This window comes from Danio rerio, chromosome 6, assembly GCF_049306965.1.
Source record: "Danio rerio strain Tuebingen ecotype United States chromosome 6, GRCz12tu, whole genome shotgun sequence".
Taxonomy (NCBI): Eukaryota; Metazoa; Chordata; class Actinopteri; order Cypriniformes; family Danionidae; genus Danio; species Danio rerio.
The window spans coordinates 15177343-15196958 of NC_133181.1; the positions used below are offsets into that span (position 1 = coordinate 15177343).

At 35.9% G+C, this 19616-nt stretch overlaps 1 protein-coding gene and 1 long non-coding RNA gene across 43 annotated transcripts in view; one reads left to right on the top strand and one right to left on the bottom strand.

Moving 5' to 3' along the window:
* Positions 1 to 19616, top strand: part of LOC141386203 (uncharacterized) — a 111585-nt gene that overhangs the window by 89324 nt on the left and 2645 nt on the right. The window lies entirely within an intron of this gene.
* inpp4ab (inositol polyphosphate-4-phosphatase type I Ab) overlaps positions 1 to 19616 on the bottom strand; it is a 141893-nt gene that overhangs the window by 53618 nt on the left and 68659 nt on the right. For 6 of the 42 annotated variants that reach the window (XM_073953385.1, XM_073953382.1, XM_073953379.1 and 3 more), the window contains exons 11-16: positions 17257 to 17361; positions 15806 to 15914; positions 12674 to 12691; positions 8036 to 8225; positions 5349 to 5564; positions 4623 to 4965 (exon numbers count right to left, since the gene is read on the bottom strand). In XM_073953385.1, the coding sequence (XP_073809486.1) occupies positions 4623 to 4965; positions 5349 to 5564; positions 8036 to 8225; positions 12674 to 12691; positions 15806 to 15914; positions 17257 to 17361 (981 nt within the window). 42 annotated transcript variants of the gene reach the window in all.

The following is a 19616-nucleotide window of genomic DNA, read 5'->3' on the forward strand; positions in this document are numbered from 1 at the left end:
AAGTCAATAATATTAGCCCCCTTAAGCAATATATATTTTTGATTGTCTGCAGAACAAACCATCATTATACAGTGCTAACTTGCCTAATTATCATGTACTGTCATCATGGTAAAGTTTAAAGAAATCAGTTATTATAAATGAACTATTAAAACTATTATGTTTAGAAGGGGCGACATAGTGGTGCAGTAGGTTGTGCTGTCGCCTCACAGCAAGAAGGTCACTGGCTCGAGCCTCAGCTGGGTCAGTTGGTGTTTCTGTGTGGAGTTTGCATGTTCTCCCTGCGTTCGCGTGGGTTTCCTCCGGGTGCTCCGGTTTCCCCCACAGTCCAAAGACATGCGCTTTAGGTGAATTAGGTAGGCTAAAATGTCCGTAGTGTATGAGTGTGGATGGATGTTTCCCAGAGATAGGTCACAGCTGAAAGGGCATCCGCTGCGTAAAACGTGCTGGATAAGTTGGTGATTCATTCCGCTTTGGCACCCCGGATTAATAAGGGGACTAAGCCGAAATGAAAATGAATGAATGAATTATGTTTAGAGATGTGTTGAAAAAAATCTTCTTTCTGGTAAACAGAAATTGGGGAAACAAATATACAGGGTGGGCTAAGAATTCAGAAGGGCTAATAATTCTGACTTGAACTGTAGGTTAAAAACAATACAGATGATGATGCTGTTAGAAACAGTGGGAAGACTAAATTGAACTATTTAAAGGCAAATAAAAATAATGTAAAGCTTGTTGCTATGACAGCATGCAAATCTGTCTGAAGATGAACAGGTGACCAATGTGTGAAATTCAGAGGTAAAAAGGGTGATGGCAAAAAAGAACGAAAGATGAGTATGTGCATGTGTTATAGAGACGCAATGAACTGAACAGCAAAGCAAAGAAAGGTACAAACGTCTAAAAATGTCAAATTGAATGTAATTTAATTGCTTGGTCTAAACTAGCAGTTATCCTGTGATTAATGGTTTGCATATAACGGGATAGAGGGATGGTGGACATACAGTGGGTATGGGAAATATTCAGACCTTCTTAAACTTTTCACTCTTTGATATATTACAGCCGTTTAAAAAAATTATTTAAGTATTATTTCTTCATTAATGTACACACAGCACCCCATATTGGCAGAAAAACACAGAATTATTGACATTTTTGCATTTTTGATTTATTAAAAAAAGAAAAAACTGAAATATCACATGGTCCCAAGTGTTCAACCCTTTGCTGTGACACACATATTTAACTCAAGTGCTGTCCATTTCTTGTGATCATTCTTGAGATGGTGCTACACCTTCATTTGAGTCCAGCTGTGTTTGATTAGACTTGATTAGGAGAGCCACACACCTGTCTATATTAGACTTTACAGCTCACATTGCATGTCAGTACAAATGAGAATCAAGAGATCAAAGACACTCCCTGAAGAGCTCAGAGACCAAATTGTGGCAAGGCACAGATCTGGCCAAGATCGCCAAAAAAAAAAAAAAAAAAACGCTGCACTTGAGGTTTCTAAGGCCATATTTACACTGTCAGGTCTTGATGCCCAATTTGGATTTGTTGCCTATATTAGATTTTTTTGCCTGTCCTATACATGTTCTTTTAATTGTGACCCATATCCGGTTCGTGTTTACACTTGCCATACAATTTACGACATCGTGCATGTGTAAAGGCGAGTTCTAACATCTACGCCACACTAGTCACAATGGAAGATTTTATCTTGCTTTTAGCTCTGTGAAATATGCAAAGATCGCCCAACTTTAAAACGATTTTAACGAGGAGGAGGAGGGAAAGGGCCATCATCGCAGCTTGCACCTCATATTTATATATGGTGTAGCGGCATTTTTGCTTTAAGCTGCTATCACGGTTAGGGTAAACAATGACACGGGAGTCCGCTTTGAATCCTTTTCTCATCTTTATTTTATCATATCTTGTGCCATTAAATCAGTGAAATAGCTCCATTGCCCCTCCTCAGTAGCACCCGTCACCAAAAACAAACTCACGGTCTGAAAATTGTTTTCTCTTTCCTTACTAGTCCACCTACTACCTGGCTCCCTTAAATCCCAATTTCGACAGAATAAAAGTCTTCATTCACAAAATCAAAAATTATAAAGCAAATACTTTAACATGAATTGTGTACAAAGCAAATACTCAAACCAGAATACAATAATTATCAAATGTAAACTTAATAATAACAATAATCATATCATCCAATCAACCCATTAAATCCAAACATAAAAATAATAAAAGAGAAAAATGGCTCCAACAAATGGTCCTCCACCATTCAGAGGAATTTGTGGGTACAAGAGAGAGCTCAGGTCTGGTGGCAAATTGTGGCAGGCTTTAATGAGGAGATTTCCTTCAATGTCATTAAACCGCGGAGAACTATCACATTGTCACAAGTTTAATGATGTACAAAACAGAATGCCTCAATAAATCCGATCTGTTAATGTACATGATAGTCGCATAGTCAAATATATCTGATTTATATCTGATTTATTTCCACATATGAAGGAGGCCTAAAACCAATCTCTAAATATCCAAATGCATGCGTTTTTTTCGTGTTTACACGGTCATAGAACAGATCCGATCTGTGTCAAATATGAGCAAAAAGACATTTTTAAAAATCTGAAAATTGGGTCACATTTAACTAGCAGTGCAAATGTAGCCTAAGAGCATGTAGCCTCCAAATCCTTAAATGGAAGACATTCTCTTCCTAAAACTGGCCATCTGGCCAAAGTGAGCTATCGGAGGAGAAGAGCTTTAGTGATAGAGGTAAAGAAGAATCCAAAAACCACTGTGGCTGATCTCCAGAGATGCAGTCGTGAGATGGGAGAAAGTTATAAAAAGTCAACCATCACTTCAGCCCTCTATCAGTCAGGGCTTTATGGCAGAGTGGCCTGACGGAAGCCTCTTCTAGTGCAAGACACAAGAAAGCAGCATGGAGTTTGCTAAAATGGTGAGAAATACAATTCTCTTATCTGATGAGTCCAAGATAGAACTTTTTGGCCTCAATTCTAAGCGATATGTGTGGAGAAAACCAGGCACTGCTCATCACCTGTCCAATACAGTCCCAACAGTGAAGCATGGCGGTGGCAGCATCATACTGTGGGGGTGTTTTTAAGCTGCAGGAATAGGACGACTGGTTGCAACAGATGGAAAGATGAATGCAGCCATGTACAGTGATATCCTGAACGTAAACCTTCTCCAGAGTACTCAGGACCTCAGACTGGGCCGAAGGTTTACCTTGCAATGACCCTAAGCCAGCTAAAATAATGAAGGAGTGGCTTCACAACAACTCTGTGACTGTTCTTGAAAGGGCCCAGCCAGAACCCTTACTAAAACCTAATTGAGCCTCTCTGGAGAGATCTAAAAATGACTGGCCACCAACGTTTACCATTCAACCTGACAAACCTGGAGAAGATCTGCAAGAAGGTATGGTAAAGGATCCCTAAATCCAGGTCTGAAAAAACCTGTTGCATCTTCCCCAAAAAAACTCATGGCTGTATTAGATCAAAAGGCTTCTAATAAATACTGAGCAAAGGGTCTGAACACTTAGGATGTGATATTTCAGTTTTTCTTTTTTAATAAATCTGCAAAAATGTCAAAAAATGTTTTCTGTCAATATGGGGTGCTGTGTGGACATTAATGAAGAAAAAATAGTACTTAAGTGATTTTAGCAAATATGACTGCAATATAACAAAGAGAAAACTTTAAGGGGTCTGAATACCGTTCGTACCCACTGTATAGAGCAGGGGTGGCCAACCCTGTTCCTGGAGAGCCACCTCCCTGCAGATTTCAGTTGCAACCCATACCAAACACACCTGCCTGTAATTATCAAGTGGTGTTCAGGTCCTAATTAATTGGTTCAGGTGTGTTTGATACAGGGCCGGAGTGGGACTCTTTTTCAGCCCTGGAGTTTCAAGCCTCAGACCGGCCCACCTCAGTTCACCACTGACTATATCAAAATAAGGTTATTTCCAATTCAGTTTCTAATTACACTATCACGTCTTCTTTTGAGAAAACAGCTCTTTTAGAACTTCAAATGTTCAACAACCCTTACAGTATTATGTCTTAACAATAAAAATGAAAAAAAAAATTGTTACTCAGACAAGGACCGAACCCAGGTTGGCCGCGTCATAATCTAACGTACTAACCACTGTACCACAACAGCTGTACGTTTAATGGTGACTTATCTAGTTATATCATCATCAACCTGCATCCTGCTCACGAGGCTACGAGAAAATAGATAAAAAGAGCAGAGCTGTGGTAAAATAATGAATAAGAAGGCTGTGGTCAAGTAAATAATTAAATTGTTTTTAAAAAGTGTGACTGCTGAGAGCAACCGATTCTGGAACTAGGGACACCGGCCCTCGCGGCCAAAAAACGGACCGGCCCACCGGGAATTCTCCCGATTAGCCAATCTGGGCCTGGTTTGATATGGGTAGCAACTGAAATCTGCAGGAAGGTGGCTCTCCAGGAACAGGGTTGGCCACCCCTTGTATAGAGGCTAGTAGCTATAGAAAGTACTTTTCTGTCTGATGATATATATTGTTATAAAATGTTATATAATAAAAAGAATTACCAAAAATATATAGCAGAGAAAAAAAGTGAACAAGACAGTAAAAGGCACCTACAGGCATGCACTTCTGGATTGTCTGGGCATGCAGGGTTCAGGTCGGATGGTGAGGATGAAGGTGATGATGATGATGATGATGATGATGATGATGATGATGATGATGAGGGTGGTGAAGGTGACAGCTGTTGTGGTTCAGGTGCCGAGGACGATTTCTCCATGCAGGTAGGGTTGACCCAAAAAGCTTTTCTTTTGCCATTACCTTTCTTGCTGGTGCCGCCCTGCTGGTCAGACTGGAACATGTCCTCACTGCTGCTGCTGTGCAGACGCTCTCTCTGCAGCAGCTTGTCCACTCGCTGGATTATACACTCCAGACTCTTGTCCACATTGCCCCACACCTTTTCCTGTAGAAAAGACACGATTTGTATAAAGAGCATACCCCCAACTTTGTGAACGACTTGGGAAGGGGATAGAATATAGACTTTATACAGAATAAAAATACATTTGTCTATTGGGAAGTCCCCAAAAAATATCTATGTATGTATGTATGTATGTGTTTATGTATGTATGTATGTATGTATGTATGTATGTATGTATGTATGTACAGTATGTATTCAGGGATGGGAAATAATACTTTAATAATGCAATAACAGTTCTTAAATTCACTTTAAACCATACAAACATAATAAAATAAAATAGAATATGCGATTTTAAATTGTATTAATTTACATTGTCACAGTAATAAAATATTGTAATTAAAATAAAAATCTAAGAGATGTTTTCTTACCCACTCTTCCTCATGCCAATCAACATGGAGGGATGAACGGCTGTTGCTGCCACTCCATTTGGCCAGCAGTGTGTCTTGATCGTTCCTCAGCACCACCTGCTCTGAGTCAGCCGAGGGTGAGTTTTTCGAGGCGATGTACTCAGGTCTTGCTGCGTTCAGGGCCTGCACTGCAGACGCCAGCAGTTTACAGTCACACACCGTCACTAGCTGTCGAGTCTGAAAGTGAGTGAGAAAAACAGATTATAGTTTCAGCCAAAGACCACGCTGGGGACAAGTAAAAAAAAAAAAAAAAAAAAAAAACAACTCAAAATTGAGCTATCAGTAAGCCTCTCCCTAGAATGCAGATGAGCAGATGGCAGTTCACTATCAGTTGCATGAGTACCAGAACTTGAGCATCTTTAGGTTACAGCACCATAGAGAAAATCTAAAAGTTTGATCATGTTTATGTAACACAAAACAATCAAACTATGTGCCTGGGATTTTGGCCAGGAAGGTTTTGTCTAAAGTTTTCTATCACCAGTCGAAATGAAAGTCAATAAAAGTCATACCAAGTATATTAACATTTAAAGGAATCAGTTCCCCTTTCCTTGCATAACCTATGCCAATGTTAATAGTGGTTACAATTAAAGTCAGGTTAAGAGAAAAGTGTCTCAAATTTTGAATTAGACTGAATTGCATCAGAAGAAAAAATTGATCACAGCAACCATTTATTATCTGTCAAAAACAACATATTTCAGCTCTGAATTACAAGAATCTTTTAGGATTTTCCAAATTTGCCAAAATCCCAGTGTGTGAGCCAGGCTTTACCATGCAGTACACAAACCGTGTCATGATACTACCAAATTATTGTATTTAATAAATACAGGGTTCCCACTCCCACTAATTTCATTAAAGGTGCCCTATAATGAAAATCTGGGTATACTAAGGCATAGTAGAAGAATAAGACTTCAGTGTATTAAAATGGCCATACTGTGAGCCCAAGAAACCATTGTTTACTAGTTACCATGTGAATTCGATGAGTGTAAAACCCTGGCCAATCAGAGAACAAAACAAACTGTGACGAGACCTCCGAGCCTTGCCCTCCGCATTTGCATGTATAACTACTTTAGGTCGTTCATCCAGGCCTGACGTCATCAAGAGAACACAGTCTCATATGTAGCTCTGAGAGCATTAAAATGCACAACTCGGGCTGCTTTCAATAAGCAACAAAGTTTTCTAGCGATAAAATAATGATAGTTTCCCTTCACTAGTTATTTTATAGCTTCTATTTAACTTACTAAGAATGTGGGACTTTTATGTTGAAAACACAACGGCAGATTGTTTACTATGCATTATTGGGCAATAGGGTTGTCACGGTATGAATTTTTCACGGTATGATAATCGTCTAAAACAATACCACGGTTTGACGGTTTCGCGGTATACGGTATGTTACAAATGTTACAAAATAATAGAACAGTGAAGCAAATTTGACTTTTTCCAAATAATATATTTTTAGTTACTATAAACAACACCACTTACAATGAACAAATAAAAATAAGAAAATAATAAATAATGTGTCAAAGTCCAAATAAAGTCCAAATAAACATGGTGCAAATCCTCAGTAAAAAATAGATATATATATTTACTATACTATAAATAGTTACATAACGAAACTAGATTTAATATGGAACATCCTTATGTTTTATGTGCCAGCATGGATATGGTTGTCTATGGATATGGATTTGGATATGGTGGTCTGCAATGCAGACAAACAGCCGCACCTTCATTTGCGTCTTTTGAAAACAGCAAGAGCAGCAGTTCGTCTTTGCTGTGTCACTGTTTTGTCATGTTTCTGTGCTGCTGTGCATGCAAAAGTACTTAGTATGAGAATTATTTCATGCAAAACTTTTTTTTTTTTTGCTTTTTATTTAGCCGCGCATAAATGTATGCCTTTCTCTCATTCAGTGTTGTTCAAAAAGCTTGGTCCACAAACAAAAGCGAAACCTATGCTTATTGGTTGTGATATAGCGAGTTTGAACCAATCTGGGCATGGAGGAGGGACAATGCATCAATGTATCATGTCTGATTTGTCCGGAGACACAGTGACGAGCGTTTCTTTGTCAAATCAGCGTTGTCAAATGTTGATGACGTAACCGCACTGATTCCGGAGCCTCTGAAAGTCTGCGAATGTTATGTGATACAGCACTGGAAAGCTGAGATTCTCTTCTTTATGCCAATCTTTGAATTGTATGAATCGGATCAGCGGATCAAAAGTTATTAAACATTTAAGAGCAATACTTATTTTTAGCCGCGGGCAGCTGTCTCTGTCTTTAAGGGTTAAAACCGTTGATATGCAATTGTTCATGGTATGATAATCGTGCACGTTCAAATCGTAGTAAACCGTCATACCGGTATATTGTTACAACCCTATTGGGCAACGACATGTTCAAACTCACATCAGGATCCAAAATGCAAGATTTACAGATCATACAAACGAAGACTGTGGGTGGGAGTGGCCAGAGTTACCAGGTCACAGATGTAGTCAGGTGCTAGCCCATGCACATATGTTAAAATCAGAGTCTAAGAATCAATACGTCACTCAACAGCAAACAAATGAAACAAATGTAAGTTAGCAACAGTAGCTAAGAGGGGCAAGCTTATCAATAGTTAGGTTATATGGCCAGAGCCAGATTTACTCTGAAACTCACCTTATCCGCTAGGATGGCGAGGGTTCTCTCCATGCCGTTAGCGGAGCGTTCTTTAGCGGCGCGAGACAGGCGCTCTGCGTAATAGCTGACCTGAGTCTTGAGCGTGTTGATATGGGAAATTATCTCTTTGGCACGGACGATATCCTGAGGGATGTAGACGATGGACTGGGAGCTGGACAGAGCGCTGCTGCTGGATCAGACAGAGCTGGGTTACTTTAACACACACCATACTAGCAATAAACACAAGCATACATTAGTGCACACTAACAGACACATAATGATTGAGTGTTTTACAGAGCATTTCAGTGATTCTCTAGAAACTTCAGGTCATCAATCTTGAAATTTTTATGAACAAAGGGGGTCATCGGAGCTGCAGGAGAATGTCGCAGTTAGCTCTTTAAATGGCAGATCTGTTCCCCTAAGTGTTTCTTACTATAATAGGACAATAGGAAAGCAATAGTAGGGGATACATCTTGGATAAATAACAGTACAACACATGGTTATCAAGGGTAGGCGTATATTTCATATATGAATATATTTTAGGGATCCATGGTTCTCAATATAATATTGAATTGTACGATAAGACCTCCACGATTCAATACGCGCTAGTGAATAGCGTTTTGGTTTAAATAATTTATGTGCAATTTATATCTCCCCGAATTGACTGTGTGTGCCTCTAAATCCATGAGCTGAGATGAGGAAACTCCTCGCCGCGAGTAAATATCCAATCACTATGCTCTAAAGTTAGGGGGCGCTTGACCATCATTCCACACTTTAACATTGCGAGCGGTGGTGAAGTGAGGCTGAGGCAACAGTACAAGGAAGCGCCGGCGAAGTGAGGCAACAGCACGAGAAATCGCCGGCGTATTTCAAATCTGTGGTGTGAGGACAATTCGGTTTTGCTGGTAAGTATAATGCCAATAAAAGAAAAAACGGTGAACAAAAAATAACTGTGTTCAAGCATTGTTTTACACGTATAACCATGACTGCACATCTGCAGCGCCATCACCCAGCAATATCACTGTCTGAAGGCAGGATAGCCGAGAAGGTAATAATGTCCTCCAAATAGCAACATTCCCTCGCTGATCCTTCAAGCAAACATACCCAACTGGTTCCGAGAGACACATAAAAATAACAAAGGCAGTGCGCGTGTTTATTGCTAATGATTTGCAGCCATTTTCGATGATAAGAGATGTGGGCTTTTGTCATTTTTTTATACAATACCCTAGGAATTACTGTTCTTTTCTTGGTTTTTAAGCAAAAAAAAATTAATATTGCAATAAATCATTTTTTTTTCCTTAACCTCTAACTGTTCCTATTGCCGAAAGAATAAAAAACACGTGTCAAGCCATTAAAAACCGAACCGAACACCTTGTTAAAAAAAACGTATTAAAAATCGAGGTATGTATTGAACCGAGGGCTAAATGTATTGTTACATCTCTAATATATATATATATATATATATATTAGGGATGTAACAATACATTTAGCCCTCGGTTCAATACATACCTCGGTTTATATATATATATATATATATATATATATATATATATATATATATATATATATATATATATATATATATATATATATATATATCCACAAGAGTGCTGTCTGGTTCTTAAATCTGATTGGCTGATAGCCATGCTATATTCTGCAAAAAAAGTACTCATCCAGCCTCTTAACCCTTTACCCTTGTGTATTATTCCGCCCACATACAGTGACAAGCAGATGACACTCAACAGTTTGATAAACATTGGAGCTTTTGGACAACATGATCTTCTTTTGAGGCTTTTTTAGTTGAGAATGTTGTTGTTTAGATTGCATCTATGCAGTTTTTTTATAAGGAATTTATAAGCCTATTTTTAAATATTTAAAATTTCTGAGAGACAGCGCGTTTGCGGCCATTAGCCAGTCAGACGCTTGACGATGTTCATCCACAAGATGATGACAGAGACTGCATAATAAGCCCTAAGAGAAAAACAGCATCATTTCAAACTACAGCTGATCAAATCATTAAACAGGTAAATGACTTTCTAAGACGATCTCTCTCTTTTGTATGTTGAAGTGCTGAATTTTTTAGCATAGCACTTCAGGCAGTAATATTGTGATCTCACGATTGCAACAGATAAATACTGGGAAATCTCTATAGACTGATGGCATTTTATGCCGTTCAGCCTTATAATCTTAAAATGTGAGCAAAATAACCTTTTATGTCACCATTTTAGACATTACGCTAGAGAATCAGTCAAATACTAGCTCTAAAGTGACGTAAGTGAATGAACAACAGCTTCTGCTGTTCTGACGCCAGCTGCAGATGTGAAACAATAGTGGAAGAAAGTAGTTCCTCTTGCAAAAGGGTTTTGAGACTCTCAGTGTTTGATTTTCTTTTTTATACATATGATTATGCCATCGAAATGTTGTATAAGTGCAATATCACACGAGTAGCTGTGCAACGTGGCTGTATATCGTCTGGTGGGACACTACAGCGCACGCCTCCCACCGCACGCACCAGTGCCGATATACAGCCATATCGCTCTGCTACTCGTATGATATTGCAAATATACATATATAAACCTAAATTCTAATGCTTGGTATGAACGTCGGTTGTTTTGACCACACAAACAAGCCAAAATGCACTGACCATATTGTATATATACTAGGCCCAAAACTAACTTTTTATCAAAGTTATTGACATTTAATTTGCCAATTTCTTTTTGCTTTAACAAGACATAAATCTGCTACTTCTGTAACTTACCATATATTAACATGTTTTTATTAAAATACAATTCAATAATGTTTTCTTAATGCTGTAGGCTTTAGAGGTACAGTAGTATTACTTGGATATTATTATTGCATAATAGACTGCAGCTATCAACAGAGCCCAAACGCTTAAATTCAATTGCTCAGTTTTAGATTACTCAACAATCAAAGAAAAATGTAAAATAAATTGCACATTAATCAGATTTAGTTTATTTGTACACCTAATTATAACATTTTGCATTCTAAATACTTGCTCAAATTGAATAATTTACACACTGGGTCCATCTTCTTATGACCTATTATATAAACATACATTAAATAAGACATCACTAACAGGTTAAGCAAAATAAATGAATACATACATTAATATATACGCATACACAGTGCATATATTAATATAAACCTATTTACAAAAATGCTCTTCTCTAAACTGTGTTTCTCTAGTGGACTACCATGCTGAATGACTTGACTGAGGTAAATGTATTGCTATGTGAAATGTTATTTACAAGCTTTATTATTGATGTCCTTCCATGATTGAGCAATAACATGAGAAGTTCACTCATGTTTAATTTGTGCAGTGACTAACTTAATGGTAATCATGTTCACTCGTGCTCCAAAGCCTGAACTGAAATGTCTATACAATGATCTGTCATGCTACATATAACAAAATAAAATAGACAGAATTTAAAAGAGAAGACTGTTTTTTTTAAATCAATTGTAACAAAACAAAAAGAAGTGGTTGATTTATATCTTCGTGGATATTTCACCCAATTACAACAGTAGATCAGCCTTGAAAATAAACATTTGCTTGAGAGTGAGAATGACAGGGATCAAAAACAGAGAACACATATATATGTGTGTGCTCAGCAAAGACAGTTGCATTACACACTCCAAATTACTAGCGACCACATAGAAAGGATGATAGCAAGACGCAATAATGATTATTATTCTGATCCAAACCATAGTGAGGCAGCCTATGCATCAAGGGTAATTAGGTGTGAAGAATAGTTGTGCCTCCAAATTTTAAGCCAGCCCTATTAGAACATTCAGAGTTAAACAGTTGATTTTTACAATTTTTTAATCAATTCAGCTGATCGCCATGTCTGGCAGGAGCACTTATAGCTTAGTTTAGCATAAATCATTGAAGCTAATTAGACCATTAGCATCTCACTCAAAATTTACAAAATAAATTATTATACCATTTTCCTATTTAAGGCTTGACTCTGTACAGTAGATATAATTACTAATTTTACATTTTCTAGAGCAATATTGCAAGGAACTATCCTCTCATTCCTGCCTAATAACTTTGCTGCTTTAACATGGCTGCAGCAGGGGCAGTTATATTGTGCAGCACCTGAAATTAATTCCTGACTAAGTAACTAGGTAAAAGTGTTGCATAATATCATTGGGCCTGCAACAGCCATGGTACAGCAGCAAAGTTCCTTGATTATTACATTATAATTTTTGAGCAAGATGCTAATGGTCTAATCCCATTCAATAATTTTTTGCTAAGCTAAGCTATGCTAACAAGATATAAAAAGGTAAAAACAAATGTTTAACTATGAGGGAGATCTTAAATGAGAAGCTAAGCTATGCTAAAAAGATATAAAAAGGTAAAAACAACTGTTTAACTATGAGGGAGATCTTAAATGAGAATAGCCCCCCCCCCCCCCCCCCCCCAAAAAAAAAAAAATAAATTTAATAAAAAAAATAAATAAATAAATTAATTAAAGAAAAGTGGAGTGTTCATTTAATGCAACCAATGCTATGCAGCAATGCTGCTCACAAGGTTTTTGATCAGAGATGTCATGCAGAAAATGCGAACAAACCACAAAAACAAACAAACAAACAAAAAATAAGTTCAAACTAACTCACCATTCCTCCTCATAAATGCTGATCAGAAAGCAAAAATGCAATTAAAAAACGGATGAAAAATAAATGAAGAGCATATCTTAAAGAAAAACTGCTACTGATGTAACACAAGCAAACAACACATAACCAAGAGCAGCCAAGAGAATGTGGTAAATATTAATGAGAGTAATGATTCAAAACAGACTATACACATTCTAAATTACTAAAAGGCAAATATAGTTAACTAAAAAAGTTTGTGGAAAAAAATAGCTAGAAAACAAGATTAAAGGGATATTTCAATAAAAAAAAAGTATTTAATCACTATTTACCCACCTTCATGTGGTTCCAAACCTTCACGGGTTTCTTCAATTTGTTAAAAACAAAAGAAGATATTTTGAAGAAAGCTGAAACAACCATTGACTTCCATAGAAGGAAAAACAAATACTATTGAAGTAAATGGTTTGACAATTTTCAGCTTTCTTTATAATATTTTCTTTGTGTTCAACAGAAGAAAAGAAGTCAAACAAGTTTGAAACACATGAAGGGTGGGTAAATATTGACAGAACTTTCAGTTTTGGGTGAACTTTCCCTTTAAAAAGCAAATACAATTATAAACATAGCCTACTAAATGATAAGGCTAGGGGAAAAAAATAATGTGCTTTTATTTTTAAAAAAGATACAATAGTCTTATACTTAAACAATAACACATTACTCAGAATTTACTCACTTACAAGTGGTACCAAACCTTTATAAGTTACTTGAAGGGGTGTTTGTAAAAATGCCATGATGCATTTATAATAATGACAAGACGCGTCATGAATATAAAGGACGTTTTATGTATGCTTATGTAAATGTAAACTTAAGAAGCAGTATGTAAGTTTGAGAACCAGTGGTTGGACTAGGTACTGCATTCCTGGATCAAAACAAATGCAAGCGCAGGTTTGCCAGATTGAGGACCAACAAGGCTGATTTAAATCGTGTTCCATATAAGAGCAACGGCACGCGATAGAAGGAATATTTTCCATATTAAAAGGAGTTTTTGTCTAACCAACATTTCGAATTGATATTAGAAATGGCTTCTATTTCTTGCAGCTGAACAACAGAAAACTGACAATGATCACCTCAGGTAAACCTCATGTGCTTTACTCAGTGTTAAATGCTAACAATGTAAGTTTGAATGACATTTATTGCCATACTACTGAAAGCAGCAGCAGATAGTTCATCTCAGATCTTTAAAATGAAATAAACCGTTTGAAATTGTCTGGTAGAACTGTGAATTAATGCCAACCAACACATATAAGTGATTCTGCATGTACATTTAATAATGTTGAAGAGGTTTAATAAGTATTAATTAGAGTATAAACTTTACCATTTCATGAGCAAGTGAATATTCTTCGCTTCTGAATGGCTGTATTTTAATTTTTGTTGTGTTTCGTTTGGTGCAAACAGCCAAATTGTTTATCACTGCAAACCTCATCACGTAGCATGTTGTTAGGACACAGGGTTACAATGTAAGAAATTGTATACAATGAAATTTATATTATTTGCTAACTAATAACCTCATGTGGAACTCTGAATCTGCATCTCATTTCAGAGTCTGCTACTGTCCACCGTAGGTCACATTCCGGTTTAAGGACAAATACTTTAAGAGCCTTATTGAATAAATTAATGAAAAATGTGATTTTCAATGAGGGCACCCTAAGGTGCTGTAATATTTGGCTAACCTGGCATTGGGCAGGTTAAAAAAACCAAAACAAGCACATTTTCAAAGCTGAATAACCGACTTCAGCATTGTTTTTTAGGTAAACAAGAATGGTCACTTGGCATGTTTATTAAATATCTGCAAAAATATTGTGGTATTTTTATGCTTTAGAAGAGTCAAAAACTTACATACAGCACCTTTAAGTGTCATTCTTTCAGTTATGTCATTTTAAAAGTTGTGATGTCTTTGTTATGATAACTTGACAAACAAATACATCATATTTGACATTGACATTACCAAGACAACATAACTTGTCATAAATCTGTCATAAACATGATTGTAATAAGGCTATTATAATTGTGTTATATTTTTCCGCACATTTGTCTTTCAGTGGAACAAATCGAATTTGTCTTTAAAATTAATAAGTAAAAGTCAATCATTTTTAATGACATTTTAATGAGAAATTCAAAATGTATTACTGTAGTTGAAAATAACTAACTAAATAAATAAATAAATAAATTGCAGTTATAAAATTCCTGAAAGTTTTAATGACCTAATGACAATCATGTTTATGACGGATTTATGACAAGTTAAGATGTATTGAGTTTTGTCAATCCAAAATCGCATTTTATATGATTTAACTGAGTGAATGGCACTTAACGACCTGCAAAACCGAATAGGTTAAGGCAACTCAAACCATTTGAGTTAAAAAATAATCTATATGAGTACTGTGAACTTACTCCATTTAAGTTGAAGTAATGAGATATTTAATTTCCTCATTACCTTCAACACTAAGTTTAAAACTCTTTTCAAATTAGTAGATTTAACCTTCAGTAAATTCTGACTGAACTACACTTAATTCATTTAATAAAGTTGACAGTTGGGTTTTACAGTGTAGTCAAGCATAAAATCTCATTGTTTTTCATGAAGTGTCAAGTCATGATTATAAATGATTAATGACAGTCTTATGAACCCGGCTTCAAGTGAAACATTACCTTACTTTCTTTATTCTGTTGAATATTAAAGGCTAAAAACCTTTAACCATTGACTTCCATAGTAGAAAAAACAAATACTATGGAAACCAATGATTACCAGTCTCCAGCTTCCCCCAAACTATATTCTCTGGTGTTCAACAGAAGAAAGAAAGTCAAATAAGTTTTTAACTAAGTGGAAGGTGAGTAAATAATGACAGAATTTTTAGTTTGGGTGAACTACAAATATATTACAAATATATTACACATATTAAAGCATATCGGAAACTGATCAAATCTTTTTAGGTAAAACAATACCAGACAGCTGGTTAGCCAAACAGATATGCATCAAAAAATGCTGTCTATGGCTTAGCTTATCACCACAAATAATGATAGCATGATAGCTTTTGCTTCACATGCATACAGACGCATACACACACATGCAGGAAATGGTTTACGTTTTGCAAAACCAGGCCAACTTACACTTTCTTTGCCTCTTCAAACTTCTGCAGGAGTTTCCGTAGACCACCGCTTTTGAAGCCCTGACAGTGAGCCGCAGGGGCCCCGATCGTCACCACATCATAGGTGTGATCTAGATCAACAAACAAACACACACATACACATAGCCAGTTCACACTTCCCACAAACAATCATAATGAATAACGAATACATAGTGTAAGCAATAAACTACACTGATGAAAAGCAAGTTCTTAATATTGACTTAGAGTAGTTTGTTTCTTGGGATTATTCAATAGTACATGCAGATCTACAGTGGGTACGGAAAGTATTCAGACCCCCTTAGATGTTTTACTCTTTGTACAGCTTCATTTGAGTCCAGCTGTGTTTGATTATACTGATTGAACTTAATTAGGAAAGCCACACACCTGCCTATATAAGACCTTACAAGATCATAATGCATGTCAGAGCAAATGAGAATCATGAGGTCAAAGAAACCGCCTGAAGAGCTCAGAGACAAAATTGTGGCAAGGTACAGATCTGGCCAAGGTTGCAAAAAAATTCAGTTGCACTTAAAGTTCCTAAGAGCACAGTGTCCTCCACAATCCCTAAATGTCCAGCCAATCTAAGCTATCAAGGGCAGAAAAGTCCTGGTGAGAGAGGTAAAGAAGAACCCCAAGATCACTGTGGCTGAGCTCCAGAGATGCTGACGATAAACGCAATCGAAAAGCGCCCCAGAGTGTACGAGCCTTTACATTGCAACTATTACAGCTATTTTTTACTATTTAACCTAACTGTTATCTATTTGAATATATTTAGAATGTAAAAATTCCAAATTAAACAAAAAGAGCTTCAGTTGTAACTGATGTGTTGGTGCTCTTTGGATAAGTTATTAAGAAAGATACATCAAAAAAAAAAAAAACAAAAAAAAAAAAACATAAGAATATAAGGGGGCTAATCATTTTGTCTCCAACTATATATATATATATATATATATATATATATATATATATATATATATATATATATATATATATATATATATATATATATATAGTATAAAAAATTATAAAGACTTTTATAATTAGCACACAAAGCTACAGTAATTTAACCAATAAAACAGAATATTGCATCTCGTATTACCTATATTATTATCATTATTTTATTATATTATACTATTTCCAATAGAACTACAGGAATTGTAAAAGCAAGACTGTGGGTCAAATCTAAAAGAACAGCTAATGTCCACATGTATTTTTGTGTTGAATGCATGAAAACGTCTGTATGTGAGCTTATCTAACTGTTAAATGCTGAATAACACCTCCTACGGACGGCTAGGATTCACTCACATACACCAAAGTGGACAGGAACATAAGTGGTATAAAAGTGACAAGTGACAAAAGCAGTCCAAACGCAGAGGATGACTAATGAAATTCCACAGAATAAAATAAAGAAGAAGAAAAAAAAAAGGATCTAACCACAGCCAGACTCATCCTGAACCCTCATCCTCTGCACGTGGAGGTTGGTGGGCATAAATTCCAACTTCCTCTCTGCTTTCAAATTACTGGCTTTAAATGACGGACCTGTAGGAGACAGAGATAGAAAGAATCGCTTGACATCACTCTATCATTCATGTGGAGTAAAAAGGTGTACTATTCTTATGTTATGGTTGGTCACATAACTGTATTCCATTATTATTTTGCATGTTTAAAAACCAGCAGATTATACTATTATACAATATATTTCACGCCATGTACTTACTGTTATTCAAGTATCTACTTAATAAAAAAAATATTATTAGTATTATTAATATTATTATTAGTCATTCAGGTTACTGGTGAATCTTATATAGAATTGTACAGTATTTTTTGTATATATTGTATAGTAATAGAATAGTTTTGGGTAACTAGATACTGTGACTAGATACTATAATTAAACTACCTAAGCCTTGAAAGAGTAAAGTAAAGGATGACTTTTATGTAATTTATTCACAGATACTCAAAGTATTAGCCTTTAATACTGTACATAAATTCAACAGGTCTGTATGCACTGTTTTGCTTGTTATACAAATATGTTTTGGTACTTAATCATATTTTTCAACTTATGGTTAGATTTAATCTGGACAATTGCATGCTTTCTGTTGGAAACAGTTAATTAAGTAAGAAATCGACGACAATTGATGGTGTGTATGAAATATGGTATTTCAAGTGTTTTGTATCTTGATATATAATTGTTTAAGTTTTTAAAGTACATGTAAAAGCACCTGTTTAACTCAAACTCTATAAAGTTAAATAATTAATTTTATGTTGTCTATGCATTGATATTAGTTAGTGCTGTCAAAATTAGCACATTAACACATGCGATTAATTTGAAATATGTATCGCGTTAAAACAAATTAACGCAATTAATGCAGTTGCAGTTTTTTTTCCTCTGTTGTGGTCGACGTGTGTTCAACATGCAAAGAAATATAGATAAGACCAAGTAAGCACTTTTAGAAGGAAAGTTTCAGTATAAACAATTAATGTCACATTACCAGCTATCCAGCGTTTCCTCCAAAGTTTCATCTAATTTCGTATGTATCATTTTTAATCTTTCGACTTTTGTTTTAATTGAATTTGAAACCAAATGCCAAATGCCAAACCCCCGCATTTTGTGACTCCCTGGTCCTTTAAGGTAATCAAAAATCACTGCTTACATGGTAGACTCTTATTAAGAGTATTATCTTAATCATATTAAAAGCAGAGTATTGGTGTCCATGTAAATGTACTTAGTGAAACTCAGATGATGTCGCAAGCTGTCAAAGACTGCCTTTAAGATGATTCCATGCGCCCTTAAATGTTTCATTAAATTTGACGTGTTTCCCCCTTTAACACAACTTTTGTAAAGCCACTGGTTCACGTTGCCATGTCAGAATCCTAGTGAAATACAGCCATACTTTAAAATGCTTAGTTTAAGCAAATTTGATGAACCCGATCATGCGTGTCGAATAATCTTGGAGGCAGTCGCTCACTGGCTGCACTGTCCTGTGTGCGTTTTATGTGTGTGTGTCTGTTTATGTGCACACACTTCCTAGCAACAAGAACAAACATTGCCTAAACATTGCCGTACAAATCCCTCAAAGTTGTTTAAATGTTTAAAGATGGTGTGACCAAAGTACCTGTAAGAATTAGCCTTTGGTATGACACAACCTGCGGATGCCTTTGATGTACCGCTTGATGCTTCTTACGTCCTTGTCGTAGCACCAGTGGCAACAAAATTAGGCACCAAAATGCATATGCTGATTCAATGATTCTGCTTGTGAGAGACTGTTCTCACTCTCAGCTCACATCATTCAAAAGAAAAGGTCCACATTGTCCCCGATAATGTCAACAGACTGGACGGTTTAAGCAACTCGCTGAATGTAAAGGAGGACTAAGCAACATTGTTTCTACTTTATAATTAATTTTCTTAGCTATCAGCAATACAACTTTTCAATGAGTACAATTGTTCGTATTTCATATTTGCAATGCCCGTATTTATTTATTTTTTTGCAGTCCACTTAGAATAAAACATAGAAATCACTTTTTTCATAATTGGCATTAATTGTTTTGAAATTCAAATGACACTAAAATGCCTGTGTTTTTATTTCTGTAATAAATATGGCTTTCAAGCCAGGATATTAATGGTTTATTGTGGGTATGTTGTTTACATGTAGAAATCTGTGTTACAAGTTAAACAACAATTCTAATAAACAATTATATTTTAAATTTAAATAGTTTTGTCTTGGGTTTACATTAATTTTACATTTGATAAGCCAAAAATACAAGTTTTACTCTTTTAAATGTGATTAATTGCGATT